This window comes from Schistocerca serialis, chromosome 5 (genome assembly GCF_023864345.2).
Source record: "Schistocerca serialis cubense isolate TAMUIC-IGC-003099 chromosome 5, iqSchSeri2.2, whole genome shotgun sequence".
Classification (NCBI taxonomy): domain Eukaryota; kingdom Metazoa; phylum Arthropoda; class Insecta; order Orthoptera; family Acrididae; genus Schistocerca; species Schistocerca serialis.
The window spans coordinates 522,760,530-522,782,111 of NC_064642.1; the positions used below are offsets into that span (position 1 = coordinate 522,760,530).

General features: G+C 38.9%; 1 protein-coding gene across 1 annotated transcript in view; it reads left to right on the plus strand.

Moving 5' to 3' along the window:
• Nucleotides 1-21,582, plus strand: part of LOC126481176 (voltage-dependent calcium channel subunit alpha-2/delta-3) — an 885,717-nt gene that overhangs the window by 754,838 nt on the left and 109,297 nt on the right. The window contains exon 20 of the mRNA XM_050104748.1: nt 6,495-6,527. Within this exon, the coding sequence (XP_049960705.1) occupies nt 6,495-6,527 (33 nt within the window). The remainder of the gene's footprint in view (nt 1-6,494; nt 6,528-21,582) is intronic.

Sequence of the window (21,582 nt, forward strand, 5' to 3'; positions counted from 1 at the left end):
GCTTGACATGTGATATTTGTCACATATTTACAAGGATGTTGTGTGCTTATCCATCTGGGCTCTTGAAAAGGAGCAAATACTCGAAAGTCAGCAGCAGTGCATAGTAAAGTACTCATTTCAACTAACTGTCTAATGGAAATGATGTCTTTCTTTGATATATTCTCAAGCAAACTAACAAACAGAAAACTAATCCATTGATTAAGGATTAAGTTTTAACTGTGCAGCTATTTAAGTGATAGCTGCTGCTTCACAGTATCCTACACAGGATTTGTGCTAACTCCAGAAGTTTGACTAACAGTAAGCTTATTGTGCTGTCTTCTTTGCTTAAAACTCTATCAGGCTTAATTACTTGTGAGGCCCTTCTCTTTCCTTATGATAACCAATGTTTTCCAGAGACTAACAGTTTTATTTATTTTTTCTAATTACTAATCCCATATTTGTTTAATTGTTAGTGAATCTTCTCCAAACTGTTCATAACACTTTTTATGGGGTTTGTATATTGTATGTAAATATTTTAAACCTAAAGTCTTGTGATGGGGTGTCAAGATGGCTTGTAGAGGGCAAGTGATTCTACACTGGAGATGAATATGGGTGCAGCAGAAGAAGGCAGTCCATGGATACAAATACCCTTTATTGTACATTATTTATATCAAGTGTTCACTGATACTGTATCAAGCTCTTTGCATGTCTTGTGTTACTGAGTCTATAACAGAGCTGATGCTGGAAATTGTTGTCATCCCAGTGAAGGTGGTCAAGTGACAGTAGGGTGATCCAGTGCTCTGAACTCCACACCGGATGATCAATAGCTATGACTGGCTGCATTAGACTTCAGTGGCATAGGGCTGGTGGGACTTTGGTTCAAGCCTCAGAACATGGGGAGGCGTTTGGTTCCTGCTGAGTTGATCCGCATGGGTGCAAAGTGCAGGGCTGCCAAGAGATTTGGCAGTCAGGCAGTAGTCAAGGGTTCAAGGCTTGGTGACAGTGCTGCCAACTGTCATAGGTGCATCATTCTCTTTACAGCAGTGTTCAACACAGGTGGGCATCATAATGTAGATCAGCTGTCTGATGCTGACTTGCTGGCCCCAGGGAGTTATAAATTCAGCTGTTATAAGGCTGATTATGTGGATGTGGTAGCACTGCTGCATTCTTCGATCACGGATCTGATTGTTGCCATGTCAGAGTGGTGATGCAGCTTTTGGCTTAGGGTAATCTTTTTTCATTAGTCATTAACTGCAGTGGTATGTGCCCAGAACATGTTACTGTGGTTATAAGCACTGTTTGGTTCATTACAGTACTTATTTATGTATGCATTTATTTCATGTGCCAAGAATAGTGTCTTCAGGCCCTCTTTTACGTCTCACCAATGTCTTTTGTTAGTTAACAGTACGGTGTACACAATACTTGAGCTGTACACAATAATAATTGACACAGTAATGAATGTGTGGTTTATTAAAATTGTAATAAGTAATTTCCTCATGACATTCTTGTTAAAGTGAGTAGTGGCACACTAACAGAAATGCATGACAGCAGTACATAAAGAATCAAATCCGGAGAAGAAGGTTACTGGACTGGGAAATAGAGGGAAATAATGGAGCAAGGTTAGCAGTTGACATGAAAAAAGAAAATAGAAATAGCTAGGCTTGAGAGAAGATGTATAGTGTTGACAATGAAACATGAATAATGGTTCACTGTTAAACAGGTGGGATGTACTGAAAGGGATTCCTTGCCAGTTGTAATAGATGAAGCTTTAATCGCCTTTTAAATGCAGAACGGTATTGAATGATACATTGGTTACTGGTTAATTTGTTGTAGAGTTGTATGACTGAAATGGGAAGGGAGATGGAAAATATTTACCATTATGCGTAGGTATGACCAAGGTGCTGGATGTTTCAGATCTTCATTTGCAGCTATGAAATAATGATAGATATTTGATTTTTTAGGAGAGGTGTTAATGAGTCGAATGACTAAGAACCTGACGTACAAAATAGAGCATGTGAAGGTCACGTCCAGTTATGTCCAATGTAAATGAGTTTGTGAAGGACTGACATGTATATATCTTATAAAGTCATTCAAGGCTATCTCAAGTGGTCTTGAGTTTTCACTATTTGTGCGATATTGAACTACATCACAGTAGTAAATATGTAATAGTACTACTGTCTCAACTAGTTATTGTCTTACATAGGCAGAAATATTTTTCTAAACTTTTGGATTGCATGTAATCAAGAGAGAGGTTTGCTACATGCTCTGATAATAAGTTCATCCCGGGTTAGTTGCTCATACAAAACTAGACTGAGATTTTATTTTTAATAAGGCAATTGGACACCATCAAGGAGTATAGGAGGAACTGTTTCATGAAAATGTTGTGGATCAACTTTCATTTCAGTAGGAGGATAACCTGTGACTTCTTTGGGTTTAGTTTAAGCTCCAGGTTTTCTGCCCACTGTGATTCTGAATGAAGTTCAACATTCATGCTTGATATGGTATAAGTAATGTTTTTTGGACTGGTGCGTTGATAAAAGTGGATATCACTCATTAATATCAGTTTTTAAGATATCTGTTGTATCAAAGTATTGCACTGTTGAGGAATTCAGCTATTTCTTTTCCATTAATAATGTAGTGAAATAAACTCTGTCAAAATGGTCTCTTCACTCCTTTACATGGCATGTTTGATGTTGTCAGTCACTTTAGTTAATGCAGTGGCTGTGTCACAGTGTTTTATAAGTTTTAAAGCAGACCAAATGTATTCCAAGACCTTCAATATTGCAGGTAATATGCTGATCAGCCTACTGTCACCTAGTGATTTTGATGCTTTCTACTTGGTGAAATTTGTACCACTAATTTGAAAGATTGAAGGTGTCTGTAAGCATTGGAATAATAATTTGGGCACCAATACCTATGATCTTTCCATATTCCATTATTACATATTGCTACAAAAGAGTCTTGCAATTGATTTCTATACGGTGTGTGTAAGTAACACATTCACTTATGAAGAAGAACAGGGGGGGGGGGGGGGGAGGAGGGGCACAAAACAATGCACCATGAAGGATTTATGTAAATTGGTAACAAATTAATATTCATACAGATATCGATAGAACATGGAAAATTGTATACTTCAGTGGCCGATGGATGAATGAGTGACGCTGCAGCACATTTTCACCATGCAGTTGGCAAGGATATTAAACATGAGACATGTTAATACCAGGACATAAAGTCATTGTGAATTTCATTTTGTGTATTCAGTTGGACAGTAACTATGCCTGACAGACAGGCACATGAACAATATACGTAGATGTCAGCATTTGAGAGAGGATGTGTAGTTGAGCTCAAAGAAGCTGGTGAAGTAATTGGCAAGACTCCACTTGAATAGGAGTGATGACACAATTCAGGGATTTTGGGAGGTATGGTTGAACAATGGCCAAACAAAGCATCTTGAACCATTGACCTAGAGGGACAGCAGAACGTGAGGACCAAGAAATTGTCAGAGAGCACTCAGAGCCACAGGTTCATCATAATCATTAATCCCAATTGCAAATGGCACTTCAGTGATCACAAGGACCATTAATGGGCAGCTCACAGAAGACCCTTGCACTAACTGCCATTGCCCTCTGTACATCAAGAAGTCTGTTTGCAGGGGTTCGGGCTCATTTGGCCTAGACTCTCATTGACTGGGGTACGATTGTCTTCAGTGATGAATTCCACTTCGAATTGAGCCTTGATGACCAGCAATGACATGTCTGGAGATGCCGTGCAGCAATGACATATCTGGAGATGCCATGGACAGCGATGGGATACCAACCTGACTGTCACTCTCCATATGGCTCAACAACTGGGAGTGATAGTGTGGGGTGCCATTTCATTTTATAACTGGATCCCTTTGGTTGTTACCCGCAGCACTCTTACAGCACAGTGATATGCTGTCACTATTCTATGCCCTGTTTTTCCCTTCATAGCAAGCCATCCTGGTCTTACATTTCAGCAAACTAATGCCCACCCACACATGGTGAGACTTTCTAGTGCTTGTATTCATGTTAGCCAAACCCTATCTAGGTCCCTGGATCTCTCCCCAGTTGAGTGTGTTTGGGGCATTACAGGGATAACCCTCCAAACAGCTTGCAATTTTGACAATATAATCCATCAGTTGGACAGAATTTGACATGATATCCCTCAGAAGAACATCCAATAACTCTGCCAATTAATGTCAAGCGAAATAACTGCTTATGTAGGGGGCAGAAGCAGACCAATGTGTTATTCACTTTCTCAGTTTGTGAAGCTCTTTCTCTTGAATAAATCAACCAATTTTCCTGAAGTTATAATTATTTGTGTGTCTGTACATGTACAGCAGATCTACCAATTTCTGCCCCATTCAGGTCCTGAAGCTATGCAACAGGATTTGACTTGCTGCATATAATAGAATGGGCATGCCTGATTTTGTGGTCACATTTGCTTTGCGTTACTTTGCTCTGTAGTCTCCTATATACAAAGTTCAGATACTGAGTTTTATCTGATGCTTCTATGTGAAGCATCTCATTTATTCATTATCTGGTGTGGCTTCATAGTAAACCATGGAGCAGGATTTCACTTTATTTTGAATGTTGAGGAGTGTGTTTTGCATATGACAGCTCATTTCTTATATCACACCATTGGACATTGTGACTGACCTAAGTTTCTGTATATTTTTAGACGAGACTTCGTTGGTAGAACAGGTTGTAAAACTCATAAAAATGCACTGTTAGTAAGTGTATGTCGACATGAAAGACAAACAGCTCTGAGGCATGTCTCATCCTGTCCACGTCCAATGAGACCTGCTCTATTGCTAGTACCAGCTGCCTGCACGTGAGACAATGTCCTGTGTTCACTGCATTAGACATTCTTCAGCAATAACCAAGGTTAAGGCTATCCAAGGTGTACATATTGGTAAATAAATACAAGAAATACTTAGGACTATAGTTCCTGTAGTCTCTTCAAAGGGAAACTGAAACAAGCTGTATAAACAAGTTCTAATTTGTTCATAATTAATACAAGCACTTATACCAATCCTAGAACACAAAACCTTATACTTTGTGTGTGTTAATCAGACACAAGATGTTATTGTACATTATTCCTTTACAGAAAGTATTTATCCCAAATTAGCTTGTAGATCTCTCCATTTTTAATTAATGTATACACCTGTATTATCAAGAGGCTAAAGGCTTTCAGATTTGCAATTTCAAACAAATTCTTAGAATAAGCACCATAAAAAAACACTATAGAATAAAACATGTAGTATAAAACAATTAAAAAATAAAACAATTTTCAACCTTTATACATACCTCATCATTACCTAAAGTCTAAAATTTTTGTAATGGAATTTGTACATGTATAGTAATGTTCCTTTTGCTGTGAAGACAAGGTAAAAAAAGTTGTACACAAGGCTGAGGTTAAGTCTTGAAGTCTGTGGTGGGCTTAATTTTTGGGAGATCAATCCTCAAATTTTTGCCAGCAGTGTGTACATTTGTGTGCTTATTAAACTCCATTGTCTGTCATAAAATGTTATATGTGATTCCAGTTTTAAGAAATTTAAATTATGATTGTAGTGGTAGTAAAATGTTATTGTGTTTAGAACATTGTATGTATTGACAATATTTCCACATAATATAACAATTAATTATTTATATACACCTCTTTCAATCACCTGAATTGATTCACTACCAGAAATAACTTTAGTTACTTGAGATATCTCATTGTTTCATTCTCAAAAGGTTTCAGTGGTCTCAGAATAACTGTTTCCACTTTCATGCTCTACTTTGGTCCCATTTTTCTATATTTAATTTTACTGCATTCAAGGATCCCTAATTCCTCATGAATTTACACTGTAAAGATTAAGATGAAACCAAAAACAGACTAATTTTTAATGTTTTTAACCTGTGCTATAATGTAAGATATTTAAAACTTTGCTTGTCTGATTTCATGAATTTGTAGACAACAAACATAACTTAAGTGAAAACGTACAGTTTTACAAGAAATTTATGTTTTCTCTCTTTCTCAAAGACACACTGACTATACTTAGAAAACTAAACTTTCGCATTAGTTCACATATGCGAGTTCATCCATAAATAAATATGTATACACACATCTTACATGGAACTTACATGCCAAATATATCAACTTTCATCATATTTGAAAGAAAACATACACAATTACATGCATTAATGTATGATAACACCAATAGTTTCATAAACCTAATAATGCCATTGTGTCTAAAATATATGCCATGTGAGATTCAAGAGCCAAAGAATTTCCATATTAGGCATCTAGGTTTTCTTTATGGATGACCTCACCTCATGTCATGGTATTAATATCATTTTAACTGCTGGAGACCAGTCTACTTGTGAATGTGTTTCTGTTTCAGTTTCCTTCACATTTTAGTATGAAAGGCACACAATTTTAGCAATTGTTCATGTATGTGTATTTGTTCTGCACTAACTGTTAATACCTCCTGTTCTCACCCACTAAAGCCCGTTAGCCATGCTGATGGCTCTACTTCACAGGTAAAGTATAGTTAAGTGAATAATAAATTTGTATATTTTTATTAATTTAGAAATTACTTAAGGTATACAAACTTGGTATTGAAAAGTTTGGTATTTCATTCAGTGCTAAAAAAAATACATAGTGTTGTGTCAGATATTGGACCCAAAAAGTCTAATTAGCAATTTAATAGAACATTCTTTAATTTAGAAACATTTAAACAACAATTTTAAAGGTAAATAAAGTTAATTACTGTGATCAGTGGTAATGAATCTTCAGAAATATCACATGAAAAAAAAATCAGATACAACATTAGGAAAAATCTATATAAAGATAATAAAGAAGTCACGTAACTTTAAGCACACTGTTCATCTCAAGTCAGATTGAAGGTATTAACCAATATTGTAACCTTATGAACATGAGCCTTCATTACGTCAGACTGACATAACTTAGTGTTTGAGGTTCTGTTGTAGACATAAATTATCTCCTTATACCAATAATATGGAAAAATTATTTTATTTCTCTGAAAGAACAGAATCATGAGACCTAATTCCATGTATTACAGCTTTCTCATTGAACTTACTGAATAGGCTTCAGTAAATGACCATGAACACTTGTTTTTTTGACATACTCCTTTTCTTGTCCACTGTGATATTAGATTGGGAATCCACCTTTTTATGTGATTGGATCTTACAAGAATTCTACTCTTACATTACCTCATTTGAACTTCCAGTTTCCTTCCAATGAGGAAGCAAAAATGGGTGTATGTGTTGCAAAACAAATACTAGTATGCCAAGCTGTGATGACCAACCAGGTGTTAAATATTTAACTATCCTACTGAACACATTAAAAAACTGACAGAAAAAATATCTGCTATTTCCTTTACTTTTTTATACTTCCAGTTGTGATGATCCAAATTGGCACCACTGTCTTATGTATCTGTATCACCCAAAGATTCATGGTATGTCTACTATTAAACATCATGTCTCTAGAATGCCCATCTACCTCTTTTTCCATCCAAATTATTAATTTTGTTCTAACAATTTGTAGACCTATCAGACCAATCTTGGAACCATGAATGTGGAACTCAGGAAATATCATTGGTCAACCAGTAATTTTATGAGTTCTTTGTAGGTAGTTTTGCTGAATGCATAAGGTGTCGAGCTGTGATATCATCCAAACTACTATGATGTATTTCAGGCCAGCCTTACGCCTAGCCAGAACTTTTTAGTTCGCTATGACAAATGAAGTTATTGTCACAGTTACAAAATCTTTCCCTACTGCTGACTTCCACTTTTAGTCAGTACAAATGAGGTAGCTCGCTGGCTTCTTGCCATGAACTCCAACATTGGACATCTGTGAGCTCACTGTGGGTTGAGAGTAGAATGACTGTAGAGGCCAGGCAAGGCTTGTTATATTATCACATGGATGAGTGTGCTCAGTGCACATGATTGGCTGCCACCAGCCAAAATGACAAGCGGATTGCTCATTGGCTGTCCATGAAACATGATGTTATCTGGCAAGTGATAAGCACACATTGAATGTGTGGAAAGGTAGCTCTATTAGCTACAGTACCCTCTTAAGGTCACTGTCACTATTGGTCTTGCTGAATGGCTGCACCTTCTGATTATGCAACCACTGATAGTGTGACGTACAAAGGGATGTTGCCAATGAGCTCAAGAGGACATAATATCCCTCTCCCTCATGGGAGCAGAAGCAAAGCACTTTAGTGAGGTCTGGAACTGCAGCTGGTGACATCTGTCTAGTGCCCAGTTGTTGGTTGATGTCATAGTAGGTGGCTGCCTCTGGGCAGCCAAACAATGGAACACCCCTTTCTCCTCTGCTGGAAGGTGGGACAATGGCTCCTGGAAGTGAGAATGGTTCTCAAACAGGGACGAACCGAAGGAGATGATGCATGGGCAGATGGGTGGTTGGTGCATTCGGACCAATCTACTCACAACACTGGTGTGACAGTAAATGCTCAGACAGAGCACTGCACAGAAGGGGAGGGTTGCTGAGAGCACCGGGATTGTCGCAGCAGAAGATTGCAGACCTGGAGGCAAGGTGCAGCCCGTTGAGCTCATGAGATACTCACAGCGATGATGTGGCCCCAGGAGAAGAGCAAGTAGAAGGCAAGCTGATGGGAAAAGAGGTGTCCACCCAAAAAACAGCAGCATTAGGACCCTTTGTCAGGGCTGGTCGCAGATGGAGGTCTGCCCAAGGTGCCACTGCGGAGGCGTATCCAATCAGCTGCATCAGATGAGGGAGATTCCTGCAGTACGAAGTGAGCATTGGGAACCCAACAAAATGGGTAAGGAAGGCCATCCATCACATAGATTCACTGATGCATCTGGGTGAGGGGGTAGGGGGGGGGGGGGCATCTGTTGGTTATCCCACCACATGACGTACAGATAGCTAGTGGAAGCATCCAGAATGGCCATCCAAATTGTATCCCAAAGGGGCCCCGTGGAGGGAGAGGAGAGCTAATACCCTGGTGTCAGTGACTCCAGTCCATTCAAGTAACGAGGCCACCATTTGCCACATCTGAGATTTGTACGTGGTTACTTAAATCATAGACACAGAAACTCAGATGCTGGAAAAGATCAAGGTTCCAAAATGTTAGCTGGTGTTCATGAGCGTACAACAAGAAACTGTGCTAGCACACTGATTGTACAAGACAATTACCACAAAGGGGCACATTGTGGTTATTGTATGAGACATTGGGAGTAACTAATGAAACCAGTGGTGGAGAACCAATAAAAGCATCAGTATTCACATTTGTAATAGATCTAGTATCTGTGTGAAAATTTAAAAAAATGTCCATCAACGTCCAAATTCCCAAAATTCAGTGCAACAAGTGAATATTATTTGGAATAAAATTAACATTTTAACAAACAGTTTTATCATTATCTACAGTATGTGTAGCAGAATTTACATTAGAACAAGTATTACCACTAGAACTTCATAATTGAATATGAAACAGCCTATTTGTGAGGTTGTCAATATAAGAATCACTTCCCCAAGCCTGAGGTGATGAGCCACTTAGACACATTGGGTTACCTGAAACACCAGAAGGATCAATACAGCACAATTTGTGTGAACAAACATCAGCTTCATGAACCTGCAGGTAGAAAAAGAGACATTGTACGTTCTGAAAGGACAAGATGGCCTGATGTAGTGGATGAATCAGTGAGTGCAAGATGACTGGCGGTGACAGGTGACGACGGCATGTGGCAAGTCCTTGTTCCATGGTGTAGCCCAAGGCCATGGTGGTGAGCGACCATCAGATGAAGTGGAGTCCAGGTTCTGAGGCATAGCCCAGCGTGTAGCTGGTGGATGACCTGCAGGAAGGGTGTGGCCTAAGGTCAAGGTGGCTGACACTGATGATCTGGCTGATGACAGTTGTTAACAGCAGGACACTAAAAAGTCGTCTGAAACACCTCAGAATCATTGCATTGAAATGTCTGTGCAGGGCTTTGAGCTTGTTCAAAAGCATGCACTTTGGATAAACAGTTAGTTAATGAGGAGTTGCACAAGTGGATGAGGTTGTTACAAAACCATGAGTGTGGGGTACAAACAAGTAAAATGTCTTTGACCGCAGAACCTGCGTAAGACTTGGCACAGTTCAGATTTCCACATATAAACTGACAATCATGGGTTAGGCCTTGCACGGAGATAACCTCGTATATGAATGAAAAACCTTATGGATTGCTGCAGCCACAGGAAGGTTTTCCTGAAAATATGTGTTTGGATGTTGCATTATGTCTGTATAACTGCATTGACTCTGATGCTTATCTGGAAAAGGTCACTTTACAAGTTGAAACACAGGAGCAGCAGTAGTTGACAAGAAAAATGCATGCTTTGCTACATCACTATGAGGTCCATAAGCAGCAGAGTGTCAATCCAAGCAGTCCACTTGCCCCACTCCAGGTCGAATGGGGAAGCGTGGAGGTGGACACTGAACGTCTAAGTTGTGCTGCAACTCGTCCTTCAGGTGGTGCAGCAGTTGACCCTGAGCAGCTACCAACTTGTCCAGCTTGGTCTGCAGGAACTGGTTCAGAGTAAACATGGGAACAGAGAAGTCCATTGATTTTGGCATTCGGAATAATACACAAACGATAAGGATCCATGGCATGGAACACAAAACTAATGCCCAACAAGGAGCAAATTACTGTCATGTAGATGGCCACAGATCAATGCAATGCACTGGAAAAGAGCCAATTAAAATGTTCACTACCTGAGCAATGCAGGAGAAGCAGAAGCTTCATACCACAATACCGAGGAGTTGCAAAATGTGTAGGTTTCAAATCAAAATTGGCTGCAGCACTGTTATGATGTGTTTATCTGTCCAGTAACTTATCACTACAATACAACTGCACCAGTGTAGTGTTGGAGAAAACTACACAAATAAACAGTCCTTTTTTATTTATTTATTTAGATGTGGAGGCCTCCCATGCCCACACTGGCATGATGACCAACTCAAAAGGTCTACTGCCATCTCTGCATAAGTTTTAGTTTCCACTAGAGTGAGTTGTCGCAGGATGTGGGTACTGTGATTTTTGCGTACATCTGGTTGCGGTTAACCATTAATACATGCTCATCTGGAGATAGATTGAGTCGAAGTCGAACGAAGGGTAGCAGTTTGAAGGGCAGAGGAAAAAAAGGGCGAAGGCAAGAGCCAAGTGGAAAAAAAACCTCTGCAATAATTAGGTCGGGTGGTAAGAGCAGTAGCGGATGTCTTGCTGCCTGCGATAGGTCATGCAAGGGTAGGCTTTGTTAGTAGTGGCTATCATGCATGTCAATACCTTTGACATTGTGCAGTGCTGTTGCTCAGTGGCTGCCGCTGGGTGCTGGTGTTGAACTCTCGATCAGCATCAGCAACCTGCAACAGTTAGGTTTATCATTGTTTTGTGTCCGATAGGTCATATATCAGATGCACAGTGTAGGGTGATGTTGGCGATTTGTTTGTGCATCATTGGGCGAGCTCATCAGTTTCCCTGCTGTGGCCTGTTGATTGGCTCTAATAGCAGCTGGTAGTTTCCAATCAACGTTGCTGATATGCAGGAGCTTGCTGACGTTTGTTGCTTCTTGGTGTATGTTGGCTTGCCATAGGTGGTAATGCCCTAGCTAGTAGTTTCAAGGCGGCATTCATTGTGAAGATCCATGGTGCGTGTGCAGTGTGGAGCATTGCTAATGCTTCGTAACACTTTGTTCTATATGATCTGCGGGTGGCACAGTTGTGTAGAAGCTGCATATCCCCAGATGGGAGCTGCATACGTCATCAGAGGTCTAATCAGTGTCATGTATATGGTCCTCGACACCCTCCTATTCAGTGTGCTTCACCTATTGACCATTGGGTAGAGTTGTTTGAGCCTCACATGTGCTCTTTTGGCAATGTATTCGATGAGGTCCCCCCATGTAAGTTTCTGGTCCAGCCAGACACCGAGATATCTGACTTTCTCTTGGAAACGTATTGGGCGTGTATGTAATATTATCTGTTACTGTGTTGATGTTTGCGCAGTAGTTTCGGTCTATATGTAAACAGAACTGCTTCACACTTGTTGACGTTTACTTTAATATGCCATCATTCCAACCGAGGCTCGGCAGTTCTGAGTGCCATCTGTATTCCTGAATTAATGTTCAATGGTTTCCAATCTTGTGCAAGGATGGCTGTGTCATCCACATAGATGGCTAACGTTGTGTTTTGTGTTTCTGGGAAGTCGTTAATGTACAGGTTGAACAAGATGGACCCTAGGATGCTTCCTTGGGGTACTCCAGATTGGATACCACGTTGTGTTGATTGTTTGTCCTGCACGTCAGTGTTGAAACATCTGTTCATGAGATATGAGTGTATGAGACATACGAGTCCGTTCGGGAAACAAGCTTTGCTTAGTTTGCGTATAAGGTTGTTGTGCCAGAGATGGTTGAAAGCTTTTTCAGTGTTTGGGAACATGGCCCCTGTGGCTTTGTTCATTTTGTAGCTGTGTGTTATATATTTGACTATGTGGAGGAGTTGTCGTGTTGTTGAGTGGTGATCCCTAAAGCTGAACTGCTCCAGTCTTAATGTGTCATTGGCGATGCAGTGCCTAGTGATGCGTTTTAATATTACCTTCTCAACAATCTTGCTGAGTGAGCACAGCAGACTGATGGGTCAGTAATTTTGTGGGAGGGAGTAGTCTTTCCCTTGCTTCCTGAACATCAGGACCTTGGTCGCCTTCCAAATGTCAGGGAAGTGTTGGTGTTTTAGGATGGCATTCATTATGTGTGTAAGGTATCCTACGGCTCTATATGTGAACTCCTGGAGGACACAGTTTTGAATGCCATCAGGCCCAGGGGCTTTCCTGTCCAGGTACCATTACTGTATTTATTACAACACTCAAACAGAACATAGAACCCTGGTATAGGCTGAACACAAATATCTCTTCCTGGAAGAGGTAGCTTAGAAAAACAAAGCCTGCATTCTGACGTATAGTGCAAGTCTGATTGCTCCTCTTGCAAGATTGTATACACCACTTTATATTCTGAGATGGCTTCGAAGACATCCACTGTACTGGCAGTGGTACCACTGACTGATGACTGTCACAGGAGGTAGCTCAGTGGTTTCTTGGTGTGGACTCCAAGTGTGGACTTCTGTGAACTCACTGTCCTCACTGTGGGCAGAGTGTAGACTGACTGTAGAGTCCCAGCAGTGCTGGTTATATTAACATGAGAACACTCTGTCTGCATGATAGGCTGCCACTGGCACAGAGGAGGGGCTGCTTGTTCATTGGCTCTCTGCACAATGTGATGTTATCCAGCGAGTGACTGGTCTCCACAGAATGCACAGCAGTGTAGTTCTGTCGGCTGCAGTTCCCTTTCAAGGCAGTCATCACTATCAGTTGTGCTGTATGATAGCACTTGCTGATTATGCAATTGGTGACGCCACACCGCACAAAGGGATATTGCCAGGCAAGTGCTGGAGTGTGTAATACAAATGTTCAAGAACCAGTATTAAGTGAATGGTCTAGTCATACTCTACACCCCCTGCATATTGCTCCCATAGGGATGCTGAGGACAAGATTAGTTTAATTACAGCATGCATAGAAGCAGTTAAACAGTTATTCTTTCCAAACACCATACACAAGAGGAATGAAAGGAACCATAATATATGGCACAATGGGAAGAATAATCTGCCATGCACTTCATAGTGGTTTGGAGAACATGTGTGTAGATGTAGACACCTACTCTCCTTGTTACAAACTTTCTTCTTTATCTTGTGTATCTGTCAGTTTATCTGTTTTCACAATCCATTTAGTCTTTAAGTAATTCTTCACACTATCACCTACCTTCTTCTCCCTTTGTGTTTGTGTACACCTAACTTATCTTCTGTTTCCAGTATTTGTCTAGTCAGTTGCCTACATGTCAATTTAGAATTAAGCTAATTCATACAATTTTTACTTCCAAGTTACACCATATATCATGTGTGCCTTTTTTAGAGGGGATTTTAAATGATTTGTTCTTCAGAGCTGTATGTTTATGTTTGGTATTAATTTTCTTTCATATTTGGCTGAAATGAAATTACCCCTATTATTTTGTTTCTGCTATTTTACTCCCATTATTTCAATTTCAGACTTTTCTGGTCATGTGTTTCAAGTTGGAAATTTAACACAATTATTCAGTGACAGGCTGATTTGGTAAATTATGCAGAAGTGCTCTGTCCATAAGTGAAATTTTGTGTGTATTCTTTCTTTTAATTGTGAAAGATTTATCACCACTGTTCATAATTTGTAGGACATTAGTGAATGTTATTGCAGTTTGCAGTTGGGTCCAAACACTGAACATATTGCATTAATATAATTGCTTCTGAACTGTGAAGCATGACTTTTAAAGACATATTATCATGTGAGTAAGAATTTGATTATCAGGCAATGAAAAGGCAATCTGAAACAGAAAAATGTGAAAGTAATTGAAAAATCAGGTAAATCTTATTAGACTTTGATTTATGATCAAAGAGGCTATTTTTTCTGCATCTATTACTTTCACTTAAATGGTTATAATACCTGCATCTCAAATAATGACTAAAGTCAAAGGCACTGATCGGTACCATTGCTCACCATTTTTAAGTTCCTGGGAAAATGGGGAAACCTTCCTCAGTGTGTAAAAAATATTCTCCATTTGGCTCTTTAAATTGTTTTCCTGTATAGATCTATCATTAAATTTGTCTTATGTGTGACAGCTGCACCCTCAAAGAGAATGATTTTTTCTTATGGGAATGGTTTTCCTTAGAATATTTCAAACTGCTTAAAGCTCAGTTGTCATTAAGTGTTAGTATGGACTATGAAGAAAATATTTTATGCCAGAAATGAACTGGAAAATGATTTTAATTGGTACAGTCCTTGTAATGAGGAATGGTGACATTATGTAGTTTCTTTTTTCATTGGCTTCCAACTAAAATGATAAGTTGCATTTACAGTGCTTAATCAGACAATGGAAAATTGAGGATGGAATAATGACAATATTATGAAAAAGGTAGTGGCTACTCACATATAGTGGAGATGCTGTGTCGCAGATAGTCACAACAAAAAGGCTGCTGATAAAAGCATCCAGCCAAACAGGCCTTCCTCAGAATTAGACAACATACAGGGTGGTGCACGAAATGTGTTACCAATTGTTTCTTTCACAATTTATGACACACATTAGATAACCCACTGGGATCTCTACTGCAGTACCAGCAGAGCTTGGAAAAACAAATGAGTTACAAAATGATGTGTAATTCATGATACTGCCGCTAGGAGGCTACTAAGCAGCAATGGCTGACAATGGAAGACTGACAACACAGCAACGATCGGCAATTGTGTTACTTTTTCATGAAACGAAAAGCCTTGTTGTGACTCAGAGGCGTTTTCGACAACAGTTTAACACACGGTGGGTCCCTTGCAAGAAGACCATCCACAGGTTGTATGATAAATTTGTACAGGAAGGAACAGCATTGGAAGTGAAGCGACCTCGGCCTAAGCCTGTTTGTTCGCTGGAGAATATTGAAGCGGTACGAGTTGCTGTACAGAGAAGTCCCGGGAAATCATGTAGAAAGGCAGCAGTGCAACTGGGAATATCCAGATGCTCCATTCAACACATTATTAAAGGTGACCTTCATATGTACCCATACTAGATGACCTGTGCACAGAAGCTCACTGAAGAACACAAGCAGCAGAGACTACTGTTTGCTCAGTGGGCGGAGGATAGGGAAGAAACTCTCAACAACGTTTGGTTTTCAGACGAGGCGCATTTTCATTTAGATGGTGTGGTTAACAAACAAAATGTACACTTTTGGGCCACTGTGTTTCATGAACAACAGTGTGGGCAGAAATTTCCAGCCACGGACTTATTGGACTCTTTTTCTTTGAAGAAACTGTGAACAGCGAGCATTATTTGAGCATGCTTTGCAATAACTTCATTCCATAGCTTCTTGCTACTGCCTTGCCCTTCAACATGCAGTGGTTCATGCAAGATGGAGCAAGGCTACATACTGCAAACACTGTGTTGGAGTTTTTACATTAGCATTTTGACATGCAGATCATTTCACTCAGGTTTCCAGGTTGCTTCAGTGATGGACAAAATTGGGCCCCCAATAGTCCAGACCTCAATTCATGTGACTTTTTTCTTTGGGGGTACCTACAGGAAAAAATTTTCCTGAAATGTCCACATGATATAATGGAGCTCAGAAGACTTATTCTTCAAGCTTGCAGTGAAATTACGGAAGACATGTGCCGTAGGGTAATCACTAACTTCTGTGTTTGTTTGAAGGAAGTTAGGAAACAAAATGGTGGACATATTGAGCATGTGTTGAGTTAGAACAAATCTCCATCAATGGCTCTTCATTGTAGTATATGTTCCTTTTAGATTGTATTGACAACAAAGTTTATATTCAAAAACAAAATGGTAACACATTTCATGCACCACACTGTACACACTAATTCTGATGAAGGCCTGTTTGGTCAAAAACTTTGTTCAATGCAAATGCAACTCACACACATGCTGTATATGTGAGTTGCATTTGTGCAAGTGTGTTGTGTGTGTGTGTGTGTGTGTGTGTGTGTGTGTGTGTGCGCGTGCGTGTGTGTGTTGTCTAATTCTGATGTTGTGTTTGGCTGAAAGCTTTGTCTGACAACCTTCTTGTTGTGTCCATCTGTGACTCAGCATCTCTGCTGTATGGTGAGTAGCAATTGTCTTTTTCATAATGTTGTCATTTACTGGTTTAATGTGTGCAACAAGGCTGCATTGCTAAGATGAATGGTGATTTTTAAAACTAAAGACTACACACACCCTACTCAAAATTTACAGAACCGGAACCTGAGTATCTCAACAATTGCAGCAGAAAGCAATATCTCTTTAGTGACTGAGAAACATTTTATCTTGAAGAAAGATATCTAGGTTATTCAAGCCAACAAACTCTTCCATTTTTTAGTGTGACTAGATGGCTGTACTGTCTCAGGTATAGGTCAGATATACCACCCCTCAACAAGTGACACTAATTTGTTATTTTGAGATGTGAATAGTGTAGGCAATTGTATTAATGATTTATGTTAGGAACGTTAACATTTTGTGATGCAGGAAGTTAGATAAATAGATTTTGTTTGATGGGTATTTCACATGGCCAATTTTTGTGAAACCTGTTTGCAAGAAAAGATTTAGTAAGGAGAAAATACATTACATATAGGACCAGCCTGCAGATGATGAATGAGTACAAAATTAAGGGAGATCTTGCAAGTTACTAACAAGATTTTTAACTATCCCTTCTTATTTGCAGTATGGTTTAACCATTACCTAAGTTAATAATGTAAAATCTTTGATGGGAGTAATTTAATTGATTTAATTAGACAGCCTTTGTTATGTTACTGAAAAATTGCTAGCTAGAAATTGCAAAAGCTGACAATGCTATGCAGAAATATATTTAAAAAATAGGTAATCACTATGCCAGTGTTTGGAACAAAGACCAGAATAATGACAGTTTATAATGTCACTGCAAAGAGCAATGGCTGCTTCATTATCAGAGAGTATATGAACTTTAAGGAATCACATAGTGACATGCCCTTTTATTCATTTTCCCTTTCCTACAGGCGTTAAATGTTGTGTATTGGTCTTGGTTTTCTCAATAATTTTCAAAATTTAACTGATGCACTGCAGAAAGAAAAGAATAGTGCTGTACAAGTTTACCTTCATATAAATTAGCTTTAAATAAACATATCTGTGTCACATATTCTTACCTTTTTCCTCACTCTTAACTACTTGTATGGCAGCCATCGTGTGTCATAAATGACTTCATTATTAGTGTCACCCATAAAGTAGCAACCTAACACCTAACTAGCAGTGAGGAAGCCTTTTGAAAAGAACCTGCTCCAGCACTCGGTTCTGGCAAAGCAATTTTGTACATGTTGATGTGCATGGAAATGGTTGTGGCTTAGCTTACTTGCCTTAGATAAACTTCATTTACAGTAAACTGTACATGAAGGATATACTGTCAAGTATTATGAAAGAATTCACTAATGCTGCATAATTAAGTGTAGCATCTCTTCTCACTTGATAGGCTTAATTTATTTAAGCCACAAATAATCTATCATTTTTTTCACACTCTTTAAATGTTGTTTAGATATACAGTTGTTAATTCCTTGCGATTGCAATGCAAACTGGTTAAAAAATATGTAATCATGATAGTTTGCTGTATCATCGTGATGTTTTTTTCTGCACATACAGATTAAAGTTAAGGCTATTTTGGGGGAGAAATGTTTCATCCCATTAGAGCCTAACAGGTTTTTGTGCAGATGCATTTGTGTACATCTGTAGCTAAAATAAACTGTTAAATCTGCGCGTTTGTGTGAATTCTAAGGGACAAAACTGCTGAGGTCATCAGTCTGTTGAATCTGCATTCTGTGATGTAATGGTATGTGAGAAGCAGGCACAACATGGCAAGCTAAGAGCCAGAGAAACATAAAAGCACAGTGAATATTAAACCACAACAAATCCATGCAGTATGTAATGTTAAGCAAGTTATTTTTGTTTTATATAGTTTGTCTCATCAGAAGTTTCAATGATGTTATATCATCTCATAACTTATTTCCCATTGTGTTTTCTGTATAAAGCAACTTCACGGGCTGAATCTATTTTAAAGAGTGGAGAGATCTGGGAAAGTTTCAGTTTCTTTGTGAACTTAAATATGAGTGTACTGTACCTTCTTATCATCACTTATGAGGGACATAATTATTACAAAATGTTTCAGATTGTCTTTTCAATTTCATTCACATTTCTTGCAGACACTAAAATGTGTTTTATATGCCATTTCCATGTTAATTGGTTTTTGTTCACTGACACTAGGGTAGCAAATAGAGATCAACCATATTTTTGACCATAGTGCTGCAAAAGAATTATTATTTAAAGAAGTTCAGTGTTTAATATGGTTTTTCATAAAATTTCACCCTGTATATTGTAGTATCCACTAAAAATTAAAATTCTATGCACTCTGGATGCAGTAAGTATTATGTTCATTACTGAAAAGCATTTTGTAGTTTCTTGTTATTTGAAAGTGTGGTTATGCTCTTGTTATATAATGCAATGTATGAGTAGTTTCCACTATGCATTATTTTGCTTTTCCCCAACAAACCATATTTCTTTCTCAGAAAGAAATGCTAATTTTTAATGTTTTTAATTTTTTCAATGACTTAATTAATGTATTTCTTATATTATTTGTAGCTACCATTGCCAAGCTTATACCACAAATTATACAAATGTGTTTTACATAAAAATTAATGTCTAGAGGAGTGTGTAGATACATGTAACATATTTCTCAATGAAGTAAAATACAAATGATAAAATCTGTACCAAATTTTTTGAGGTACTGATACACTATTAAAATGATATTCCTAGCTCCATCTGACCTGCGATCTATCAGCCTGTTGCATTCTGGAAAATGAATTACAGTAACAAATCCACAGTAGTGCATTTGTGAGGCTATAAATCTTCACTTACTACTTTGTGACTGTGACCAGGCTGAAAATGTTTTGGCCATCAGGTTTTGCAGAGCAGAAAACAATATTTCTGGCCAGAAAGAAACTTATTAACAGGTATTTTCTTTTGATATTTCCTGTATCTAGAAGGAGAGCTGTCATTTATCAAATATGTTTTTACATTAATACATTTCACATCCTTACAGGTCTTCCAGCAGGCTGGGGCCTACAAAAGAAAATCTCTTGAGCCTTTATTGTATGTTTATATTTTTTCCTTTTTTAGGTATGAAATTTAGTTTATGAAGTTCATTTTGACTTAGTCAGAAATATTGGTTATCCGTACTGACTGCAGAAAGAAGTCATTTATGATTGCGTTTTAAATCATTGTGACTGCCGTGTGTGAAAAATTTATGTAAAACATTATAGATATTGCATGTTACAAGAAAAAGCACATAAAATAGTATTGAATATGTGTACATGTTCTTGATGGAGGGGTTTGTGAAAATCGTAGTTAATTTGTACATATAAGGGATGATAAGCAGTTGTATTTAAAGTTTGATACACTTCAGTTTACCTGTAAATTGCTTTCCTGCTTTCCTCCATCAGATTACAAAAGAAAATTCTATAGTTCAAATTCTGTGGACCATGTCCCCTTCTTCTTCTTCTTCTTCTTCTCTCCCCCCCCCCTCTCTGTCTCTCCCCCCCCCCCCCCCTCATCCACCACCGCTTTCATTAAATCATAAAGTATTCTGTGCATCATTTGTGTCTGGAGTTATTATTTTTATCTGCTTTCTTATTCATAGACACTCATGGTCAGGTGAATTAAATAGACCTACACAGTAGCATTCACCATCCTCTTTTTCCTTCATGATAACAGCAGTTGCCAGTCATAGAATCCACAAGACACTGGAAGTGTTTGGGTATCATTCTGATCCATGAATGTTCAATTGCTTTCAGTAAGTCACAGAGATTGTTCAGTGTCCAAATTTTACAAATTTCTTATTATGTAAATTGAAAGTGGGGAGAGGAAGGGGAGAAAAGAAAGGGATAGAACTATTGCTGTCAGCTGCATCAAGACTTAATGCAGAATCAGTGGTGCCAGGTGAAAATGTGTGTCAGACCGGGATTCGAACCTGGGATCTCCTGTTTACTAGACAAACATGTTAACCACTGTGGGATCTGGGCACAGTGTTTATCACAATGGCTCTATTTTGGCATGCCTCTCAGCCGACGCACATTCCCACCTAGCACCACCTATCTGCAGTCCCCTTCCACATTCTCCATGCTCGCTACTTTGACATTGCCACAGGAGGTTGGACATAGTTATGCAAGTCCAAAAAACAGACACCATGCATCCATATAATTGATTCACATCTGTGGGGAATGAATCCACTACCTTCAGTTGAGATATACAACTATAGTGGACCTCCTGCGGAAATCTCAAAATAGCAAGCTTGGAGGACACGGATGAGGACTGTGGATAGATGGCCCCCAGTGGGAATGTGGGTTGGCTGAGAGGCATGCCAAGCTAGTTTGTGCAATTGTGATAAACACTGTGTTAAAGTGGTGCAGTTGTTAACGTAACTGCCTAGTAAGCAGCAGATCCCAGTTTGAATTCTGGACCGGCACACATTTTTGTTTGTCATCACAGATTCTTCAATTTACATAATATGTATCACAGCTGCAAATTCCACGTGGTGTCTGTTCTTTCGGACATGTCTAAAAAACAGACACTGTGCATTAACATAGATACACATTTCACTCAATAGTGTGCCAGATGATGTCAATGGGATTGAAGTCAGGTGAAAGCCTCATGAGCCCTCTTATGCTTATCAAGAGATCCTTAAACCATTGGGACACAATTTGGGATTGATGGCATTGTGCATTGTCTTGCAGAAGATAAGCCACTTGTTAGGGTCCTGTTGGCAAAGAAATGAATGCATGTTATTGGACAGTAGATTCCCATATCATTCACCCCATTTAGAGATGATGGAAGTTGTATCAGCAACTCGAGTTCAACCAACGCAAACATCCCACACATGAAAATATCTCCACTATCTACTTAAACGTTGCATGTTGGCAAGTGGAAGACGTTATCTCA